We start from the raw sequence: 22,566 nt of genomic DNA on the forward strand, positions 1-22,566 counted from the left end.
GAAGGAGGAGTTTGTGGGTCAGTGTGAACTTTTTCTTTTAAACATTTTAAAGATTTTTTTAATTTTTATTTCTATTAATTTCTTTTTAGGGGTCCATCATTAGCAGTCCTCACATGCGCCGAAGAGCTACATCAACCCGAGAGTGTCCATCTCGCCCTCACCAGACTATGCCTAACTCCTCCTCACTCCTAGGTTCCTTATTTGGTAGTAAAAGGGGAAAGCCACCTTCCCAAGGCCATCCGCCATCTGGCTCATCACAGCAACCTCCACACCCTCCAGTAATCCCACATCAGCAACACTCACAGCATCCTTCTGCCATGCATCATGCAGGGCCAGCTGAGGGACAGACCCAGGCACAAGTACACTCTCACCATTCGCAGTACTGTCATATGCAGCAGAACCCACCACCTTATCACCACCACCACCACTATCACCCTCCCCAGCACATCCAGCACCCACACCAGTATCACCAACACGTGCCACATTCCCAGCATGCGGCACACTCCCAGCATACTCCTTACATGCAGCACTCCCACGCACAGCATACCCACTCTCCGCATCCACCACTGCCCCCTCCACACCCAGGGCACTCTTCTCATCCCCAACACACTCAGCATCACCATGGACCGCCACCACCGCCGTCCACTTCAGCCAGCACTAAGCCCAAACACAGCGGCATCAGCACAATAGTCTAGAACGTATCGACCCTCTTAATAACTATAGTTTTAAACACAGTTACAAAAGCACTTACAGGAAGCAACAAATAATATTGTCAGTTTTTACCTAGACGAGCAATTTAACTGAGTCGTGTGAGCTTAAAGGCTTGCTGATACTAAAAATAAGTCAAGTTAGTGCAATCGATACCGGTTTCATTTATCTACTCTATAGATGCTTACCATCTGGTTAGCTCTTACTTCCAGACTGCCTTGAAAACATGCTGCTTGCTGAATATGAGTAAAATTACCTTTTACACCAAATCCCTTGACAATTTTACATGCAGAATAAAAACATAGTCTATGATAAAAGGAAAAAAGTGATACAGAACCAAGTGTTGCATTCTTGCTCTTTTATTGTCAATGGGCAAAAAATAAGTAGACCTGATATGGTTGATGAAAGTACGTAAGTAAACTTTATATAATATAAATATATACATATAAATATATATATATATATACTGTATAGTTAACATTTGTGCTTGGAAAGAAATTTTTTTCAGTCCACAAAGCTAGCAATATAGACTTTACAAGGAATTCCACTTACTTGTTAGGACAGTATTATAGATGAATAACATATGAAAGAGTAGACCAAAAACACTAAATGTTAGAAATAAATTTCAGACATTTCAATATTTTCATTAGAAGTCAGTCCTCTGGACTTGCTAAGATTTCTAAGCAATCATTATTAAATGTGCCAAGTAACATAGCATTTAATTGTTGTAGTCAAATACTGCTTTGTATAAATCCTTATTTTATTAACATGATATCAAACGTAATCAGTATTATAACTGCTCTTCTATTTCAGGTAAGCAAACTTGTTAAGATGCAGTAATTATATGGTAGCAATGTAAGGGATGGCCTTTTACCAGTGGTCATCTTCAAGCATTGGTCACACAAATTTAGACACTTTAAAGGCTGTGATAACTGTGAATTTACATGATCCACATTTTTTTTGTACGCATATGTTTTAATGAACACACATGAAGAGTTATAACAGGTGCATGTATACACTGCAAAAACATTCATCTCAAACATGAAAATTACAAACTTCCATCTTTCTCAGCTACTTTGTTTCCCGTTTACCATAATTTCTTATTTTTACCCCCCAGTTAAGCTGAATTCTAGTCTGAGAGCATTTCCAGGTGGAAGTGCTCTAAAACTTGAAGGTTTGTTTTAGAATTTAGTGTAGGGTTTTTATATATACTAAAGAAAAAAAGTCTGTGATTCCATGTAGCCATGCACTAGCAATGAAGTGGCTTCACCATTTTTACTCATCACGTTTGTTAGTTTGAAAGTAACCAGCACTCAGCAGGCTGAGTTTATGCTCAAACCCTCACTTTCGTAGTCCAGTTAGTTGCAAGACATCACATAAAAACAGGCTGTGCTGTTGTTGCTTATGTGTTGTAATCAAACCATTTGCAAATTGATATAAAATTTTATCCCTAAGTCCTGTCCAGTTACACATGGCACCTACTTTGTAGTTTCAGCAATTTGAGCCACTGCAAGATCTTTACACCTAAACAGTAGAGGCAGAGGAATCAGAACTGCGAAACTGTACCAGCCTAAAAGCAAACCTTGAAGAGGATGAGCAAAAAAATTCCGGTCTGAAATGGGTAAAAGTAAAAATTGCAGTCAATTTTATATTTAATACTATTTTTTCAGGAGTAACGAAGAAATCACTTAAAGTGGAGAGAAGTTAAAATGAGACTGATGTGAGAATAAGAGAGTCACCTTCATATTGGCTTACTCATGGCATCTATAATGTTTGGGGTTGTTGTAGTTTTTTTTCCCTTTCATACCATTGATATCGCAATACCAGCAAAATTGCAAACTCAGCACTTTGTTAACCTCCACAGAGAGCAAATACAGCAATCTAGAGTTTAGCCTTTTGTTTAAAGCCGTCTACGTTTGTTTCCCACATGTGCAATGTTGTCCCATTCTGCTCCTTCTCTGAATTATCTTCATTAAAAGGAAACAAGTGATTGCATTATAATTTTTAAGTATCGCTCATTCTAGTCGAAATTCTGCGGCTAACCTTAAGAGGGCTCCTACAGGTCCCCTGAGGCTCTGTTCCTTGCAGTTTCAAAGAGATATATACTGTTCTTATAGGGGAAAGTAGAACTGTCTGCATGTCATCTAATGTTATTAGTGTGAGGCTACACTCTACATATTGTATATTTGCGAAATATATCAGTGTTAACTGTTGATATTAGTTGAAGTAAAGTGATAACATATTTCAATATGTAGACTTTTCTTCATACATCTGTACCAATAGTAGAGTCTAATTGTAATTTATAGGTTGTTCCAGAAAAGATAAGGGGTCATTTGGTTACAAATATCTTTCACAAACTGCTTCTTTTGATTGGAATGGAGGTAAGAGTGCTCCTCTTCACTGAGTAGCAGAGACTGTACTTGTTTCAGATGCAGATTTTTAACGTCAGTAAAATTCACTGTGTACCGTGTAAATGCAGAGTGTTCAGTAACAGCGGAGAGGAGAATCTGACTCGAGCTGTGCTACTTAGTTAACAGTGAAGACCTTAAATCTCCCAGATCTGCTTTGTTTCAAAACCCCTTTCATTCATTTAAATTAGTCAAATATAAATATTCTGTACTTGCACTGTGAGCCACATCTTAATGCTCAATCACTGATTTTCTATGGGCAATCAACTGTATGTTCAGAAGAATCACAACTGTGCATGCAAAAAACATTTGCACATGATTTCATCTGCACGTGGAGAAAGAGTTTGTGCCCACCTTGTAAGGTGCATTAAGTTGCATGTGTAAAATCACCGACTATTTTGGCAGTAGTTTAATAAAACAGGACGGTCATATAGGAGCACAGTAACAGTAAGCATTATTTCAAAACAGCAGGGAGAAACAGTGGACTTGATTGTTTTTTAACTATATTTAGGGTTTTTAGTATAACCTCTCTGATTCCATTCTTGCTTAGAACAGTGTGAGGCATGTCTAGAACAGGAAAACGATCGTATTTTAAACACTGTGCAGTCAAAAAAAAATTAATATATACATTTTTTTTAGCCTGCAGGCAGGTATAAAATTGAGGCTTTTTTTCCCAAGTGCTGTTGCCAAATAAACACTGGTACAGAACTGTGTGGAGTGACCGTGTTTCTCTTTCCCCATTGAAAAAATGTGGCCAAGTGGTATTGCTGATTTGAAAAAATGAAAGGGAAGCCTAAAGAATGAAGATGTGGCGACAAAAATCTTTTCTGGGACAACAATTAAATATATATTTGGGGTTTTTAATTTTCTTTTAAGTTAAAAAAAATGGAAATGTACAACAATGTAAAAACAGAAAACAGAGTTCATCCTAATATAATGTACGTCTTGTATCGCTAAAAAGAAAAGAGTCTAACATACAGTGTAGAATGATTTTCCCATCATGTACTGCATGCAGCAGAAGCCTCTTGTTTCTTGATAAAATGAGCTGAAAGACAGTCAGCAGTTATTTAAAGAAATGAATCTCTAGATGTTGACTTGCTGTTCCATATGAAGCTGTGTGTTTTCTGCAGTTAAGCATGCATTTTGCTGTTCCATTGTAAAATACCATCGCACTTCTTTGCCTGCAAAATGGATTCTTGTGTATATATTTAAAAGAAAAGTGGAACCAATAACAAGATTCAATTTGGAAAATAGAAAAGGGGGTGGTGAAAATGGGACCAAGTAGGGGGAGTAGACAATTCTCTAAATTGTACATAGTGTGTAAATTAGTATTACTCTAAGTCTGCAGTCACTTGGAGGTTGCCTACAATACCTGTCTCCTGCTAGGAACTTAAATCAGCTTCGAGTTGTACTAAACTGTTAGAATTAGGTGTTGAATGCAGACTGTTAAAGACTTCAAAAATCATTACACTTACAAGAAGCTTCTGTTCTGGGGAGGCTTGAGATCCCTTTTGTAACTATGGGGAAGAAAGGAGTGCTTTCATTTTAATATGCATTCTGTTTGTAAGTAGTAACAGACCCTATTGATGTAAAACTATAACTGTGATCATGTGGAGAAATCAAATAAATCATTTAAAACTCTTTGTTTCTCATCTTGTGTAATCTGAGAACCTTAATTGTTCGGACATGAAATGAAGGAGGTTCCTTCAGGTGCTGTCCTGGCCCTGCTGAGTCAATTTGAATTCTGCTTCTCTCTTCAGTGGTTTCAGTCTTCATCTCAAATTCAAGACAAGTTGTTGGAAATGATGGCTGGTACTTGAAGAGCGCGGCCACTTCTCAGTAGGCCTCAGGTGTTTTTGGTGGTACCGTGAATATATTTAGTCCCAAAGTACAATACGGGGCAATGAAGAAAAAACACCCAGATCTGCAGGCAACACTGAAGAGGTTCTTGCTTAATATTTTTAAAAGCATTCTAACGGTGAGAAAATAATAACCAAATGTTGAAGTTTCTTAAGCGTGAACGGTCCAGCATGTTGGACTGATCCCGTTAACCTTTTGGCTATCACATTTCCATAGGAGTCCATGATTCAGATCGTGAGTCAAATGATTGCATAGCCCTGATTTGTGTTTCAAGTTTGTCCTTCCCAGGGATGTGTCCTTCATTTCATTATTGTAACCTACAATCTTGAGGTCAAATATAGAGATCATTCATTGCTTCTGTGCTTCTGTGCACCCGTTGGCAGAGAACATCGTATTTCAGTAAGTGATGTAATGAGGTAAGTGCTATCTACTTGTACCTGTACTTGTGCCTGTTGTGCTTGTTTGCTATGCTTTAATGTACACCATGGCATTTACACCACTAAGCAGGCATATTTGCCTCACGTATCCTTCGCAATACTTGATGTTGTACTTTTACAGTTACTTAGATGATAAACTTCGGCACATTCAATTGTTTTTTATGTTTATTCATTTCCTATGCTTCAAATGAATTGCGGTGCATCTAATGTCTCAGCTAAAACTCATGCTTAGCAGTCAATTTAAGCATTGTATTGCCTTGTTTTTTTTTTTACTATGAATTTTAGGAGATCCTTGAATTGTTTTGAAGGAATAGTCAGCGAGGACCTATTTCTGAAGGGCTGTTTGTGCAGAAAGTACATCTTGAACAGTGATTTTTTTATGGGTAAGTACCCTTCTATCACTACATACTGCCAGTGTGTTATCTCTTGGAGCTGTGTGACACATTAGAGTCTTAGTGATTCTTGCTGCTACGTTTTGTTGATTCCAAGAGAAGAATACAGTGTGATGCAAAAATGCTCATTTCTGTGATAAAATGTTGTGGAAAACATCCTCTTTTCTTAGCAGTTTGTAATAACTGAGGTGTGAAATAGCATCATGGTTGACAAGACAGAGGCTAATAAATAAATCACACGAGCATACAGGTTATCAGCTCTGTTGTAAAATGACATCCAGTGCTTCTGTTTTCATTTATTTCTTTGCAGTAACACAGATATAAACAGAAACTTATAATGAGCAAGGAAAAACAACACACCTTTAATAAGATGAACGGGGTAAATTCTTTCTGACTGAAATTAAACGTTCTGCATGCACAGTGGAAAATGCTTTGTCTTTACAACTCTCATTTCTGCTACAGAATAAAAGGTTAACAGGTGTTTGCCAAAGAAATGTGACTTCTTTTCTCTTTTTCTTCTTTTTTTGGCCAAGGGGAATGCAAAGTGAAAGGGCTGTGCAAGTGCTCTGAGTTAGGAGGTTATTTTATTCAGCAATGGTATCAGCAATGGTATCACAGCAACTCACGGCTGGAAATTCATTTCATAATTAGCACTATGAACCTGTTTGTATTGAGGAGCAATCTGACTTTCAGACAAGGAGTTGCAACATACTTGGATCCAGCAGTGCTAAAGACATGCTGCCCCTTCTATGCACATGATGGTTGGACTGACACGTCACTCCCTGAAGCCATACGAACCAGCAGTCCCTGTCCCTCACAGCGTCCCCATGTGCCAGGCACAGCTGTGCTGTAGGTCAGGCAAGGGAGCAGGAGAGAGCACGGTGCCATTTGTGCCAGTGGGAAAGGAATGCTGTGCTGGGGGGGCAGGAACAGGAGCAGAGGAGTGTGACTTCTGCTGAATGCTCGACCTTGACAGGACTCCTGTGAGCATCCACCTCCTCCATAAGATCCATATGCTCTTCATTGATTGTTACTTTCACTTTACTGGCTACTATTTCTTCCCCAACAGCAAAGTTAAGTTTGTGAAACCCTTTTACTTAATTCATCACATCAGTTGTTGCTTTTTCCATCCTTCTGGTAATTCTGGCTCTGCTTAATCACTTTAATCACTGAAGTGATTAAAGCTTAAAGAGCAATAGCAAGAATCACTCTGTATCCCAATGGAAAATGTGTACTGAGTTGAAAAGAGAATTTGGTAAAGCTTCCTTATTTGAATTAGAATACTTTAGAAAGTAAAGTGCTGAGATAATGTAGAGCTTCTATAACGAGGACTGACAGAGTTAATCGGTGATTTGCCTGTAAGTGCTGCTGTAACAGGTGGGCAATCCCTTCCACTAATGTGTATTTACTTCTTTTCCTTCAGGTACGTCTCACGATAACCACAGTCCAGTATTCTGGATGCAGGCTAAGCTGGGCAGACACTGCACAGCCACCATGAACAGCTGCGCTTCCAGCCTGACGTTGCTTCCACAGCAATTCACTGGGAACAGAAGTGGGAACACCAGATTCTAGTTTTGTAAAGCAAGTTACACCTGCAACGGTGCTTCTTCAGTAAGTAAAGTATGCATCTCTCTGTGAGTTACATGGCTGAATACCAGCTGTTAAGCAGTTACTGAAAAACAGAGTAAAAAGGAAAACAAACAAACAAACCGACTGTAGGGTAATCTTATGATACTCGTTTACTGTTGTGTTAACTGCTTCTTACGAGAGCAGTTCTGTGTGCAATAGGCTGAAGCACATCGCTGTGCAGTCGGCTTTGCACAGCTGACAGCCGGCTGCAGCCCGGCAGCTCTGGAGGCGGCGGGCACTAGATGTCGGTGTGCGCGCAGCGAGCTCCGCCCCTCGTGCCACGCCGGGCTCGTGCGCGGCGCTCAGCGCCCTTCCGGTGCCGGCAGGTTCCGCCCCGTCACGTGCCCGCGCAGCGCCCGCCCGTCCCGTCAGAGCGGCGCGCCGTGCGGCCATGAGCGGGTTCCTGGTGCGCGCCCTGCGCGCCGCGCTGCCCGGCACCGCCGCCGTCCGCCGCCTGAGAACCGCCGCACCGCGACCCGCCTACGCCAAGGAGCTGTTCCTCGGGGAGCTGCGCAAGGTGAGCGCGGAGCGACCGGGGCGGCGGCCTGCGGGAGTCTTGTGGCGGGCGGGGCTCGGCCCCTCAGCGCCGCGGGGACGGGGGGGAATCGGCGCCCGTTACATCGCGGCGACAAACCGGGCGGGTCGGTGCCGGGCGGCTCCGGGGGCTTCGTGGGGGTCCTCGGGGCTTCGGGCCGTGTCGGCGGAGCCGCGGGTCGGTGCAGCTGCGTGTAGCACCTGTGTCAGCTCGCGGCGAGCCGGGGGGGATGGGCGGCTGTGTGTGTGTGTGTGTGTGTGTGTGTGTGTGTGCGATGGCCGGCCGTGTATGTGTCCCAAGTTTGTGGCTGCTCCTAACAGAGCTGACGGTTTCCTTAAGCTGAAGTGTTTCTGGTCACCCCCTGAGGTGGGTTTAACGAGGTACCGAGAGGTTGTGGAGCAGGGAGTTGGGTGAGTCGCAGTCAGACTCGGTCCCATTTTGTGCCTGTTGTTGCCTTTTTCCCCTCGAGTTTCCATAGAGCAACCTTCTGAAAAACGGTAGCGTTTACCAGATCAGAGAGATCTGAACGGGTCACAGCAGCCGGCCCAGGTGAACCTGATGAGGTGAACACAGCTGAGGGCAAGGCCTGCTCCCTGCACAGCAACCCCTGCCATCCCCGCTGTAAGAAGGAAGGAGATGGGCTCTAGCAGGATCTGTGTGGCAGAACAAGGGCAAGTGGTTCCAAACCAAAGGGGAGCGATTTAGATTGGATATAAGGAAGAAGTTTTTTACTTGGAGTGCTGTACCGAGGCACTGGCACGGAGCAGAAGCAGTGTGCCCTGTCCCTGCAGGTGCTCAAGGTCAGACTGGGGCAGGCCCTGAGCAGCTGGGGGCTGTCGGTGTCCCTGCTCAGCACAGTGGGGCCAGGTGGGCTGTGGGGGCCCTTCAGCTCTAACAGTGCTGTGGTTCTGGGCATCAGCTGCTTGGAGCTTTTTGTTTGTTCAGACCCGGCAGGTTGTGGAACTCCCAGTCTGTGATCAGAACGGTGATAGGAAGAATCTGGTATGCTGGGGGTGATAAAGAGCAGCATGGAACAGCACACCGCTAATCTGTGCACCCACATTGTAAAGCATTGTAATACCGAGATGGTTCTGATGCAGTTGGAAACTTCTTAATCCCAAACTGGGATTATGTTGCCAAAACTTGTGGTCAACAACAGGTTTTGTATCCTTAGAATCCTTGAAGGTTCTTGTTTCTGCTCAGTGTCTCCCATACGCTTTGCTGTGAAGCTTAGTCAAGTCCCATTCATTGCATCAGATAAAATTCCTCAATGCTTTCCACAGTCCTGAATTTTCAGCTTTTAGAGCCTGGTATTGAAGGACTCGCTCAGCTTTTCTATCGGTTGCGTTAGTGATGCTTTTTGTTTTTGATGTCTGTTGTTTTAGGAAGAAGTTTTCCCTTTCCCAGAAATTAGCAATGAAGAACTGCAGGAGGTCAACCAGTTTGTAGGACCTGTGGAAAAATTCTTCGCTGAAGAAGGTATCGTTAGTAGTTTCTTACCCGTGTAAGTGCTTTAGAGATCGCAAAGTGGTTTAACTGTAGCAGTTAAATAAGATTGTTAATATATAAGTTACTATATACCGTGCAGTGCTGCTGGTGATACAGGCAAGTTAATTTATGGCTTCTATGTGTGGACTGTTTGGGTGCTGTTGAGAAGAAATGGTTGGAGTAGCAGTTCTGTTTGGAAAAGCCCCATTAGCTGCATGCAGTGCACATAGGGGCGCAGGTGTTCCTTCCCTTATTGATGCAGCAGATGAGCCGGTTCTAGAACAGCTGTAGAAAATTGCCCTTTACAAACAGCAACATCTGAGGTAGCTGGAAGCGTTGTCTGAGATCTGCTGGCAAAGAGAGCAGGCCTGCATTGCTGGGTGCTGCGGGAGCTTGAAGAGCTGCAACGTTACAGGTGATGATTTATGAGATACAGGCAGTTTTAGCAATAAAGCTGCAACATTGCACACCAACAGTAAATTAACGTATGCAGGTTATGCATTTTAGCTCTTTGCTTTGTTGGGAAATAACATTTGTTGAGTAAAAAAAGCGGATATTTAAGGGAGAAATAAAGCTATCGGATTATACAGTCTGAACAGAAGGCAGGAATTGATTGTCTTTGTTTGCATTGTTGGCTGTTTCTTCTTGATGATTAGGCCAGTTTGTGGGTGTGCCATAAAACAGATAAGGGGAGCAGCCGTCGGTGCTTGGAAACCTGACACGTATGGCTGGCACTGGGTAACCAAAGAAGTTCAGTTCAGCCATCGCTGTAAAGCTTGGCAGGCTGTGGTACAGGGGTCTGGGTGGGTGTCATGGGGGAGGAGGAAACAGCCTCACTATTCTTCCCCAGAAGAGCCAACGTATCTCCTGCAGCACAGCTTAAAGCTGGGTAAATAAAACAGCATTTTCCCTGTCACTGTGCAGAACCGCTGTAATCCCCTAAGAATTACAATGCCTCATAAGAACAAGAGTTGTGTAATTAATCCATTTCCCAATTATATGCCATTCTATGATTCCATGATTAAGTACTTGGGAAAAAAACAATGGCCGTGGTATAGTTTGGTTTGAAATACCTATTCAGTGACTTATTCCAGTCACTGAGTCCATTGGAGCACGCATTTGAGGCTGTGAAACAACAATGAGATTGTTCCCCACTTCCAAGTCCTTTCCTCAGGTCTGTCATGATCTGATTGTCATAATCAGTGTTCTGGGAGCTTCTAGTACATTCTGCATTTAGGCTTTAATGGTGTGTGTAATAAGGTGGGGTGATCAGGTGGGGTGTTGGTTCCATGGCAGATGAGGTTGTTCTTAATGCTTTCAGCTCATTTCATGAGTAAAGTTGGTGCTTCCTGAAAACCAGGAAATTGCCTTTGGAAAAGCAATTGCTCACATTAATTTGTAGCACGTCTCTCCTGAAGGACAAAGCCTTCTGGAAACAGAGCTGGACTTCTGGAAGGAGTATGTAGCACTAGAAGGAGTGTTCTGCTCTGCTGGGAGAAGGGCTGGCTGGGGCAGCAGGCTGAGACCGTTAGTCTTACAGAAGCCAGCTTAGGGCTTGAGATTTCCAGCCATGAGGGGACAGAGGCAAAACGGGGTGATAAGATCATAAGATCAGGCTAAACCTAGAAAATAACTCTTGTGATGGTAGGGATGAGATGCATGTAAGTACGTGGTGCAACAAGCACAATATTACTAAGCTGCTTCAGAAACCCATTGGGTAATTAGAGCAGGGAGAGGCGTGCTGTTCCCGCAGCCCTTTTCTCTGCAGGCTATTTCAGTTCTTCTCAAGCTGGTATTTAGGTTAGAGGGCGCAGTGCTGGTGACTCATGGACACAGTGACCTTAGCTCTGATTTGTGAGCGCGGTGATCTCACGCTTTTCTCTGTGATGAAAATCAAGGCTTTAAATTATTAAACCTTCTGTATTTGTAGTGGACTCCAAGAAGATTGATCACGATGCAAAAATCCCACCTGAAACTTTGAAAGGACTGAGGGATCTGGGTCTCTTTGGCATGCAGGTTCCAGAGGAATATGGTGAGTAAGTGATCAAAAAGAATAACCTGGTGACCTGTGGTACGATATGTTGGCTGTCACATTATGTGTCTGAGATCCATGTGCATTCATGTGGCTGTCCAGTTAGAGAGGTGGGCACTGCAGGTGTCAGTACGGTGCTGTGCGCTCTCTTGGCTTAGAGGTACCTGAGTTGGTAACAGCATTTACCAGGTGTATGCTCCCCTTGGCACAGTGTTTTCCTTTTTGTCCAGTGTTTGGCTGCAGTGGAGGAGCTCGATGTCCTGTGGGACATGCAGGACGAGCTGATGATTGCTAAAATTAGACCAGGTACAGACAACAGTGTCTGATGGAAGGGATCTGTCAGAGCTGCCGTTCACTGATAGGAATGTGTTTGACTACAGGGGGTTAGAGAATTGTAGTGCCTAGTGATTCACAGTGGAGCCTTTGTTGTAAAACAGCACTGAACACAAAGCTTATGTCTTAAAGGGGGTTACAGTGTAAGCTGGGATCAGACATTAGTGCGTTAACTCTTAAACTTGCAATGGCAAGAAAATTACAGTCAGATTCTGATGTGTTTTGAAAATGGGATTGAAACTGGTTTGTAACTTGAAATGTATAAAATAAGGAAAGTGGTGCTTGCATTGTCTGCTTTCTGGTGTAGAATAGGAGAGCGACTGGAAGAGAAGGACTCAAAGGAAGGTGGAACTGGGTTTGACTGCTGTGAAGGAAGAGGGTGTAAGGAGCAGTGATTGGAATGGATGGCATCCAGGGGGCTTTGCTGGCATTTATTTCGTGTACAGAAAACAGCGGCACTATTGAGATTAAGCTGAAATTAAGGTGCTTGTCACCCTGATTCCTGTCGCTGTCTCTTGTAAAGAATTATAAACCATAAACCTGGGCAATAGATTCTCTTGATCAGATAAAGCTGTTTATTCAGTAATACTCATAGTAGTATTAAGTGCTGGCGAGTGGGATTTGTGGTGCTGAAAAAACATCGTGTCCTTGAACACTGCCCTGGGATGGCTGCATCTGCGACGTGTCCTGCTCTGTTCTTTCCATGCTCCTTGCAGCAGTCCCTGCACTTCCAGCAGCAGGTCATGAAATGCCCCCAAGAGGTGACTCTGCTGGCAGGTTTTTCTTGGAATAGTCACTTTGTAAGTTTTTTCTTTTAAATTGGAGCCATCTTTGGAAGTGCTGCCTTTCATTCTTCAGTGCCAGTTTGCAGCTCTGACTGGGGATCTGCTCCTTGTCACTTCCACTTTCCGTTTCCTGGCTGATTGCCCTGTGTGCCCCGTGCAGCGCTGCTCCCTCTGCTGCTCCCTCTGCTGCCTCCTTGGCTGTGGAGCTCTGCCGGGCTGCTTTGCCTTCTGCAAGGTCACAGACAGTGGTTTTATCCTGGATGCACAGAAATCCAGAATTGAGACATTTTATACCAAATCAGTTACTGATTTCTCCTGTTTAAAGGCTTGTTGTCCCGTTTGGTGCATTACGCTGTTTGCTCTGCATGCACAGACAGGTCTGCTTTTTCAATAGAACTCCGCTCAGCACAGCTCGTGTTTATTTAAAAGAAGCCTTTTGTTGTGTTTTAGGTGAGCTCTTCTGTCACACCTGCAGCACGTGGCAGTTGTTTGTGGGCTGCCTGTACCGAGCTGTTCCCCAGCAAACTATTTTAACATGGCTGTATTTGAAAGGGAATTTCTGAGTGGGAGGGAGCGAGTGCGTTGAGCTGTGAGGTACCTGCTTGGAATAAAGCACAGCGTTTGTTCCAGGCGGGCTCGGACTGTCACACACCATGTATGCGCGGCTGGTAGAAATCATCTCCTTGGATGGATCCATCGCGGTTACTCTGGCAGCTCACCAGGCCATTGGGCTGAAGGTACGAAGCTGACACAAATCCTTCCTCGTTTGTTGGGTATTGATATTTTATCTGCTTAATCATAAGAACCCCTGTATAGAAAGTAATGCGACTCTCTACAATAATAATTAAAATAAAATTATGCTTTGTAGTGAAAGAGTTTGGAAATGAAGTAAATCATGCTCTGTTCGCTGATTAGGAGCTTCTAGAATCAGTGCTTTTTGATTTACGTAATTAAATCAAATCGTAATGAAGGTGTGACAAGCTATGAAGGCAGGGCTGTGTCTGTGCCTTCCACAGCAGCAATTACATCCTCGCTTCCAGCATTAGGATCCAGAAACCTCCCTGAGAAGGCAGCCTTAACAGTGAGCTGCTTCCTGGGGGCCTCTGAACAGCTGTAACTTCAGCATCTTTTAATGCCAGATCAGTAATGATGTCCTTTGTTTATTGAACTTTTCTTAGTACTGCCTTGTTACACCATGTAATTTGCAGATTAAGGTTGGTGCCGTTTGCTTCAGTTCTGCTGACATGGTTTGATGTTGAAAAGTTTTCTTTAATTCTGTGTGTAGGGAATCCTGATTGCTGGCACTGAGCAGCAGAAGGCCAAGTACCTGCCTAAGCTGGCGTCTGGGGAGCACATCGCAGCTTTCTGTCTCACTGAACCTGGAAGGTACAGTTCTTGTAACTAGGAAACCTTCAGAAAGCACCAGAACACCAAGATGGTGCTTCCTTTACTGTCTGATTGCTTCGTCACTGTGTAATATCTGTGTGGACAGAGCAGTTGAACACTTGAAGGTGAATCTCGCCTACCAGAACAATGCAGTCATTTCACACTGTCTTTTCTGAAACCTCAGCTGGGCCGCCTTGCAGCGACCATCTGATCCACTTGTTTGTTTCGTGCTGCTGTGATATAGATTCTTCCCATCAGCAGTGCTGACTTTTATCAATCTTAAGCCCAGCCTGTAAAAACTGTTCTGTTTGCAAGCTGAGTATGCACTGGTAACATTTAAGGTTTTAACAAAGTAATCCATGCAAGGGACTGGAAATAACTTGCAGGATGGAACAAGGGCTGACTTTGTTCTGAAAGTCCTCGAACAACTTTATTTAGCCTTGTATGATTTCTGAAAATCACTGGTCCTTGTAAGTGCACCTCCAGCCCCTGCTGGTATTTCCGTTCTGCACACAGGAACAGTCAGTTTTACAGCTGAATTTCAGAACTCTGATCCTGTTAAAGCATCAGATCTTGGTGTTCCGGGAACTTGTCTGCAGCTGAAAGCCCGGTGTGAGACATTGCTGTGCTTGAATTTGTTTTAAGGGGGAAATGATGTGCTTCTCACCTCCCTGTGTAATAAGGTGATGATTGAAGGGGGTGCTTAAACGTATAATGACAAGAACAGCAATTCTCAATGTCTTTGTTGTAGTTGGCCTGCTGTTTTACTCCTGCAATGAGCATGTGAAGTGCCCAAATGTTTGTGCATGGAGTCCTGTCATGTCGTCTGTTTTTCATTTCTGCTGAGCCTTTTTTCCATTAGGACATCCAACTGGGTTATAGCTCTTGAGTGACTTAGATGTTATAAACTAGTTGTGTTTAGTTGTGTTTTAGGATAACAGATTGAGCATGAGGTCTGTTAGCTGATAGTGCAGCCCAGCAAAGGTGCTAAGGGGGAGATGGGGAGGAAGTAGTTCTGTTTCCTAATGACATGTTTATGTTTTTAAACACCAACAAGCAACTTGTTTTGCTTTTAGTGGAAGTGATGCTGCATCCATCCAGTCAAGAGCAACCCTGAGTGAAGATGGGAAGTACTTCATACTAAATGGCTCCAAGGTATCCACTCACAGACTGGAAACACGTTTTTTGTTAAAAGCTCATAGAAAACACTCATCTTTTGCAGCGTTGGCATTTGTTTTACCAAGTTAGATTCTAGCTGGGCAACTGCACTGGACTCGGTTTATAGGGTGGGTTCATTATCTCTCCTGTGACACCACAGGTGAAGAGAAACCTGAAACTTCTTTTCATTGTTCATCATGCCACATTTTGTAGTTGTTTTTGAAAGAAAAATCAACCGTGAATTAGGAATTGGAGGGCTTGGACTCAGAAATATGTGGCCTAATCCTTAGTGCTTTTCATCGAAGGTAAAACTGTATTGGGCTGGGTGGGTTTGGGGTCTGTATTGCTCCTGCACCCCTCACGTGCCACCAGTAAGAGGCTGTACAAGCTTTTGGGAAAATGCACTGTTTAATTCAATCAATATATTACAAATTATTGTCATAGTTGCTCCAAACGTACCATACTCTGATTGCCCTTGGAAACAGTTTCACAAGGGGCACAATCAGTAGCAGAACACTCGTTAGGTTGTAAGGGAAGAAGTAGTTTGGTTTTGCTCCATTCATTGCTGACACCTGTTACAAAATAATTAAGAACAGTGGTAATAAACTCAAAATGAATCTGTTTCTTTCCCCTCTCAAAACAGGTTTGGATATCGAACGGCGGCCTCGCCGATATTTTCACAGTGTTTGCGAGGACAAAGATTGAGGAGAAGGACGGACAAGTAAAAGACAAAATTACTGCTTTCATCGTAGAGCGAGACTTTGGTGGAGTCACACACGGGAAACCTGAGGATAAGTTGGGCATTCGAGGCTCCAACAGTAAGAATCATTTAGAATTGTCAACAGAAATTGTTGTAGTGCTTCTGTTAGTTTAGATCATCTGAATTCAAAGGCAACTCACTCTCTTTTCTACATATCAGTGTAAGGTTCATGTTCCTTTATGTTGCTTTTCTTCTGAGTCCTTCCTCACACAGGCTCTGAAATAAGAAATCCATATTGTGCAGTTCTTTTATGAAGCTGCACTTTCTTGCAGTGAAATAACAGAGGATTCAGTAGCCAAGTAACTTTAAGCTAGAAGTAAGTTTTCGTAGGTTTTTCTTCAACTTAGTGATGGTTGCACGTTTCCACAATCCATCATTTGGACTTTGCTGAGGTATCAATTCCATAAAATACATCAAATTAAAGCACGGGATTAAAACTTCACTTCTCAATATTTTTGCGTTCTGATTCAGCAGTGACTGACAAACTTACTCTGTGTTTCAGCCACCGAAGTGCATTTTGAAAACACTAAAGTGCCTGTAGAGAACGTGATTGGAGAAATAGGAGGAGGATTTAAGGTAAGCAGGAACCAGCAGTAACAACTATTTGTTATCCTGTTCTGCAGTCTCTTTATTGGTACAACACTCCCAAACTGAAGAACGGAATTCTCAGTTGGTCTGACGTGCTCAGTGTCAGTTGGTTTCACCAGCACAGTGCATGAATGTGCCATAAGCTCTGAGCTGCGTATCATTAAAGTCCTAGAGCAGGTCCTGCTTTTGTTTGGGTTTTTTTCAGTATAGGAAAGTCTGGCCAGACCATACCCAGAGTCCCAGAGAATGGCCGTGAGGTTTCCCAGGCCCAGTGGAGAAATGTAGCCCTTTTTTATTTCCGCAGGTTGCCATGAATATCCTGAACAGTGGAAGGTTCAGCATGGGCAGTGCATCTGCTGGAATGATTAAAAAGTTGATAGGTGAGTGAATGAGGGGTGCTGCATTACTGGATGCCATGGGGGAAAAGAAACCTGATCTGTGTAAGGTGTGTATATATATTAATATATATATATTATATCAGTAACATTAGTCTTGATCAGAACATCACTATTGTCAGTTATGACACACTTTGATGTGTTTAGAACACTAATTTTATTTCAAATTTTGATTAAAAACTTGTAGAACACTGTAGAACTTACAGTCACTGTGAGGTAATGAGTTCTTACTAACACAATCAGGTTCAGAGTTTAGAGTTACTAAAATTGGCTTCTACCAACAGTTACCCAAAGTGCTAATGGGCATCTCTCAATAAAGTAATTAATCAGCATTAAAATGTGCTTCTTCTGAGCACGCAGGTATGGCAGGTGGGTCTTGGTTAAAAGCCTTTGGCAGGCATTCCCAGACTCGATCACACAGTCGTTCTTAGGGGGATTTTCACTGTGGGGGTTGATCAGTCAATAGAAAAGCACTGTTTCCATACAGCAGGGATGGTGCATCACAGCACTGAGTTGTGCTGCGCTGAGTTTACTGCTTTGTGGCTTTTTTGTTTGTTCTTTAAGAATTGACAGCGGAGCACGCTTGCACCAGGAAGCAATTCAATAAGAATCTGAGTGAATTTGGATTAATTCAGGTAATGAAAAGAAATGGAAACCCTCCACCTCTGTGCTTTGTTTTGCTGAGTGGCTGCGTTGTTCTGTGTCAGTGTGTGACTGCTTTCATTTCTATCTGGCAGGAGAAGTTCTGCTTTATGGCCGTGAAGGCGTACGTAATGGAGAGCATGGCTTACCTCACAGCAGGGATGATGGACAGGCCTGGCTTCCCAGACTGCTCCGTGGAGGCAGCCATGGTCAAGGTAATTCATCTGAGGGAGGACTTGCTGTCAGCGCTAAGCTAATAAAGACAAACGCCTTCCTTGATCTTTGGTCTATGTTACAGACTGCGTAGAGGCTCAGGTGTTACTGTTGGGTGTACATACAAGAACTTCAGCTTGATTTAAAAATTAGAAGGTGGCTTCTTTGTTTTCCATGCATTACAGATTACTGTACGTTCAGCCTTGTATCCCCACACAAAAGACAGGCTGCATACAGCACATTTGGAATATCAGGGTCCTCTTGAATTCTCTTCCTTTGCAATTTCACACACAAAGAAAGTGCTTAAGTTTTATTTCCAGCTGCTGACCTGATCAGGGAGCTCCTAATTCTGGCTTGGACACAGAATCAGTTGCAGAATTCACCCAGTGAGAGCCAGGCCCTCAGCAGTGCGACTTGTTGAGGTGCAGCACACAGGTGGGTGCTGTTGGCTGGCAGTGCAGCTGAAGAGAAGTTGGACATTTCATCCCTCGTGTTGGTCTTTTGCTGCGTGCCGAGTTCAGAAGAACGTGTGTGAAATGGGCCAGTGTCAAGTACTCAGAAACAGCAGCTGTGTTTGTTCTTTCAGCTTGTGGCTCTGAGCCCAGTGGAAACGTTGCCTTATTGGGCAGTTTACGTGGGCTGCAAGAGGAGGAGGAGTTCATTGTTAAGTAACTTTTCACTTTGACACCCTGAGGCACAAGAACATTATTTGAGGATAACTTTATGCAGGATTACTGTGGAAGCAATACAAAGTATTACAGTAATGGCACAGATAAATCCCTCCAAATCCAGTGTCACATCCTGTTTTAACTTGCAATATAATAACAGAGCTATGTCGTCTGCTCTTACTGTGTGAACCATGGTGACTGAGTGCTGTTAATGGCAGGTGTTCAGTTCTGAAGGTGCGTGGGCTTGTGTAAGTGAAGCTCTGCAAATTCTTGGAGGCCTCGGCTACATGAAGGACTACCCGTATGAGCGCTACCTCAGAGACTGCAGGATACTGCTCATTTTTGAGGCAAGTACGAATGAATGTGTTGTTTGTTTGTACTGCCACACACAGCTTCTGTAAACCTGAGGTCAAACAAATCCAGCACAGGACTTGTTTAAATAGGCCTTGATCTGGTTAGCTCTGAAGTCTGTAATAGCTGGAATAAGCCTGAAGAATGAATCTTGCTTTATTTGGTGATACAGGTAGTATTTGTCCTATAATAAACTTGGAGATGATGGGTTTTATACATTAACCTACACGTGATGGTCATCTTGCTCTGCTGCTGATCTCAAAGCAATGGTACCTCACAGGCACAAATGCACCTTAGAATATTCCCAGGAGGGGCAGAGTTTATGTGGGCAGTGAAAGGAGTGTTGAAACTACAACAAAATCCGTATCAGCACAGCCAGGCCTTGGGAATACTGAGCATACTTTGTATTCGGCAGTGACTGCAGTGTGTTTGTTTGCAGGGAACAAACGAGATCCTGCGGATGTACATTGCTCTGACGGGTATGCAGCACGCAGGCAAAATCTTAACTGGCAAAATTAAGTATGTTCTTGTTTATTGCTATTAGTTTTTAATGAACTAAACAGTGATAATTTTAACTATATGCAAGGGGGAAATGGTTGGAAAATTGCTGCATTTCCCAATATATTGTCTGATGGGCAGTTCAATGTACAGCATCTTTTCTTTTTAGTTGGCAGTATTTTCTATATCTGGGAGTCTGGACTGTATCTTACCTTGTATTTGCAGCTTGTGTACAATTATAAGGCCAGTCATTAAAATGACCTGAGATTTTATACCAAAGTGGTGTTGGTCAGCCAGCTGTAGCATCTGTAGTGCAGCTGTAGGCTGGTGTCTGCAGTTTATTGCATTTACAGGAGGAATGGCGTGTGGGCCATGCTGAATGCTTCTGAGGCTGTGTGGTCCTCCAGACTTCATAGTAAAATGGATCAAATGCCTACAAACACTGCAGATATCTCAATAATGCTCTTATCCTGAAACTTCCCTCGCATGGCAGCCAATGCATTCCAAAGCTGTCCTTTACTTTCAGAGAAATCAAGAAAGGAAACGTAGGATTGGCACTGCAGGAGCTGGTAAACAAAGTACGGGACACAACGGGCAGGAAGGTGGATTACGGGATAATGGAAGCACGTGGCGGGTTGGTGCATCCCAGCCTCCAGGTGAGAGCCAGGCTCTGCCTTTGATGTTGGATTCCCTTTGTGCCTTCTTTGCTGAACAAAGTGCAATTAGGAATGGGGAGATGCACAAATCTAGGCAGGTGTTTGTGTTGTAACATGGGTCTTTGCCCCTGAAATAAGTCTTTGCTTACAACAAATCCAGGTTTACATCAAATCTGAGCAATTTCTATACATTGCCCTGCATATCATGCTCAGCCATAGAACTCATTACTTTCCTGTGTAACGGTAACATGGCTATAACTAAGGATTTTGTGTGCTGTGGCTGAGAATTGTAGTTTGATTTCTGCCTACAGCTGGAGCTGCTGGCCTCGCACAGGGAGAACTGCCTCATCCATTTTGGTTTATGGGCTGGGCAGCAGAGGAGTGGCACACATCCCATGTTGGTTACCATCTAAACGTCCTGTTTCTGGGAGGGGCTTTTGCTGTAGGTTTTCATTTACCTTTGGAGACTGTTCAAATTGTTTAAATGTACTGACAATTTTAAGTGTGTATTTTTGTGTTTTATTCATGTATTTTATTTTTTAGGACAGTGGCAAGAAACTTGAAGAAAATGTTTATTATTTTGGAACTACAGTGAGAGGCCTACTCACTAGGTTTGGCAAGGTAACAATGATACCAGCGTTTGACTTCTATCTTCGAACTTTTCCTCAGCCCCACTGCTCTCACTAGGGAGACTTCAATGGGATCGAAGTGTATAACCTGAGCATTTTTATTCTTCTAGACAATAGTGGATGAGCAGCTGGCTCTGAAGAGAGTGGCGGACATAGTTATTAATTTGTATGCAATGACTGCAGCTATTTCCAGAGCGAGCCGCGCCATCAGCATTGGCCTAAGAAACCACGACCATGATGTAAGTGCACTTCAGCATCAGTCAGAGCCACCTAACACATCTCTGTGGATGACACTCCCTAACAAATCAGTGCTTACATTCTATAAGTGAGATGCAGTCTATGCTTACACATTGCATGCTCATGTCTCACACTGGGTAAAACCTCAATGACAAACAGCTTTCATTGCACTACAGCTGCACTCTGCATTTGTTACGAATGTGTAGCTACTGCAGCAAACTCCCATGAAACTCAAATGAAACCACACCACTTTCTGTGCCTGCATACAGTAACCACACCACTTACCTCTCCAGTTTCCTGAACACACGAGCTGCAATATTTATCCAAGTATTTAAAGTACTTTAAAATACATTTATGGATGAATTAGGAATTTACACGCTCTCTCAAACCTTCTACCATCTTGCTGCTCTTCCCAAACTCTTTCCACATTACTGGTTGTTAATTATGATTATAACTTTTGCCCACTAAATGTCTTGACAGTAAAGTGAGAGACCTTGACGCGTAGGAGATGATAGAATAGCTCACATAAGGTTTCATTATGCTACATAACAATTAGCTTTGCTACAGTTAATTGTGAGACAAATCCAAATATGAATTTTAATGGTCTTGAGATTTCAGGTTTTGTGTGCAAGTCCTTCTGAACTTACTGGCACAAATGTCTTCTGGTCAGTGTGCAGTGCGGGGTCATCCCAGCGCTGTGATGCAGTAGCTGTGGGAAATAACAACGGAGCTTGCAGCACACATCGCTCTGATGGGGCTCCTTGTCTATTTAAGACACAAACTACACATTCAGAAGCTTAAACCAATGTATTTTCCCTACATTATTTTGTTCACAAACAGACAAAAAAAAACCAGTAAATAATACTCTCTTTGCAGGTGCTTCTTACAAATATCTTCTGCACTGAAGCATATTTCAAGAACAATTACGCCATTGCTCAACTGCAAAAATGTAAGTGCTATAAAATAAGTCTTTTACTGAATGGCTTTTGCAACTAAGTAGGTATTGTGGATACAACCAAAGGAACAGGTCTGCTCTGCCTTTAATTAGGATGAACAGAACTGGTGAGCGGAACAGTCTCTGCTCTGCTCTTATAGATGAATCCAGCATGGGGATAAACTGTTTTCTCCACTGTGGGGAAGAAAGTTTATTAGTAACAAATATTCCTGTGAAGAAAATATTAAGTGACAAGTGGGTATTGGACTCGTTCATCTTAATATTAACCAGCGGGATGTTTGCTCTGTGAATGATTCAATGGGCTGCAATCAGCATCTTGTTAGGGATTTCCTACCAGTGATGCTTAGATCTTTGAGTTTGTATTCTGAGATCCTTTCTGAAAGAAATGCTCTTTCCTTTTGCTTTTCCACAGATGCAGATGAAAATCTGGATGACCACATTAAAAAGGCTGCAAAGCAGGTACTGGAAAAGAGATCTTATATCTGTTCACACCCACTGGACAGGACATTCTAATTACTTCATTGACGGCTAACCTTGGTGAATGTAACATGAACAGCAGCTACTTCTCTGCAGTTCAGTGTTTGACACCTTAAAAATAACATGAGTTTACAAATTGTAATTAGCTGTATCTGTAAAATAGGACTAAAACCAACTTCATATAAAGAGAATAAAGAAAGAAACTGATGTCATCTTCAAGTTATATTTTTAGATATATATATGTCCATTATCTTTGATGCCAAATAAAAATCAATTGAGATTCAGACCGAGTTGTGTTTTCCCAGGCAGAGGATGTGGTTCTTTAAGCTGAAATCCACCATTTGCA

At 42.9% G+C, this 22,566-nt stretch overlaps 2 protein-coding genes across 13 annotated transcripts in view; both read left to right on the forward strand.

Annotated features, from left to right (window-relative positions):
• IQSEC1 (IQ motif and Sec7 domain ArfGEF 1) overlaps window positions 1-4,767 on the forward strand; it is a 258,195-nt gene extending 253,428 nt beyond the window's left edge. For 8 of the 12 annotated variants that reach the window (XM_072347507.1, XM_072347508.1, XM_072347509.1 and 5 more), the window contains one exon: window positions 90-4,761. In XM_072347507.1, the coding sequence (XP_072203608.1) occupies window positions 90-695 (606 nt within the window). In that variant the 3' untranslated portion in view covers window positions 696-4,761. Of the gene's footprint in view, window positions 1-89 lie in introns of all 12 variants that reach the window. The other 4 variants (XM_072347516.1, XM_072347518.1, XM_072347519.1 and 1 more) reach the window with 2 other exon arrangements.
• A 2,992-nt stretch (window positions 4,768-7,759) lies between these two features.
• On the forward strand, window positions 7,760-22,504 carry ACAD9 (acyl-CoA dehydrogenase family member 9). The gene is made up of 18 exons (XM_072347448.1): window positions 7,760-7,951; window positions 9,355-9,448; window positions 11,388-11,489; window positions 13,238-13,344; window positions 13,893-13,993; window positions 15,070-15,148; window positions 15,795-15,969; window positions 16,414-16,487; window positions 16,804-16,879; window positions 17,459-17,529; window positions 17,632-17,751; window positions 18,636-18,764; window positions 19,208-19,287; window positions 19,793-19,922; window positions 20,466-20,543; window positions 20,662-20,790; window positions 21,665-21,737; window positions 22,156-22,504. The coding sequence occupies exons 1-18, from the start codon at window positions 7,826-7,828 to the stop codon at window positions 22,254-22,256; spliced, it is 1,845 nt and encodes a 614-aa protein (XP_072203549.1). The 5' UTR covers window positions 7,760-7,825; the 3' UTR covers window positions 22,257-22,504.
• The last annotated feature ends 62 nt before the right edge of the window (window positions 22,505-22,566 follow it).

The sequence above is a fragment of the Excalfactoria chinensis genome, chromosome 12 (assembly GCF_039878825.1).
Source record: "Excalfactoria chinensis isolate bCotChi1 chromosome 12, bCotChi1.hap2, whole genome shotgun sequence".
Classification (NCBI taxonomy): domain Eukaryota; kingdom Metazoa; phylum Chordata; class Aves; order Galliformes; family Phasianidae; genus Excalfactoria; species Excalfactoria chinensis.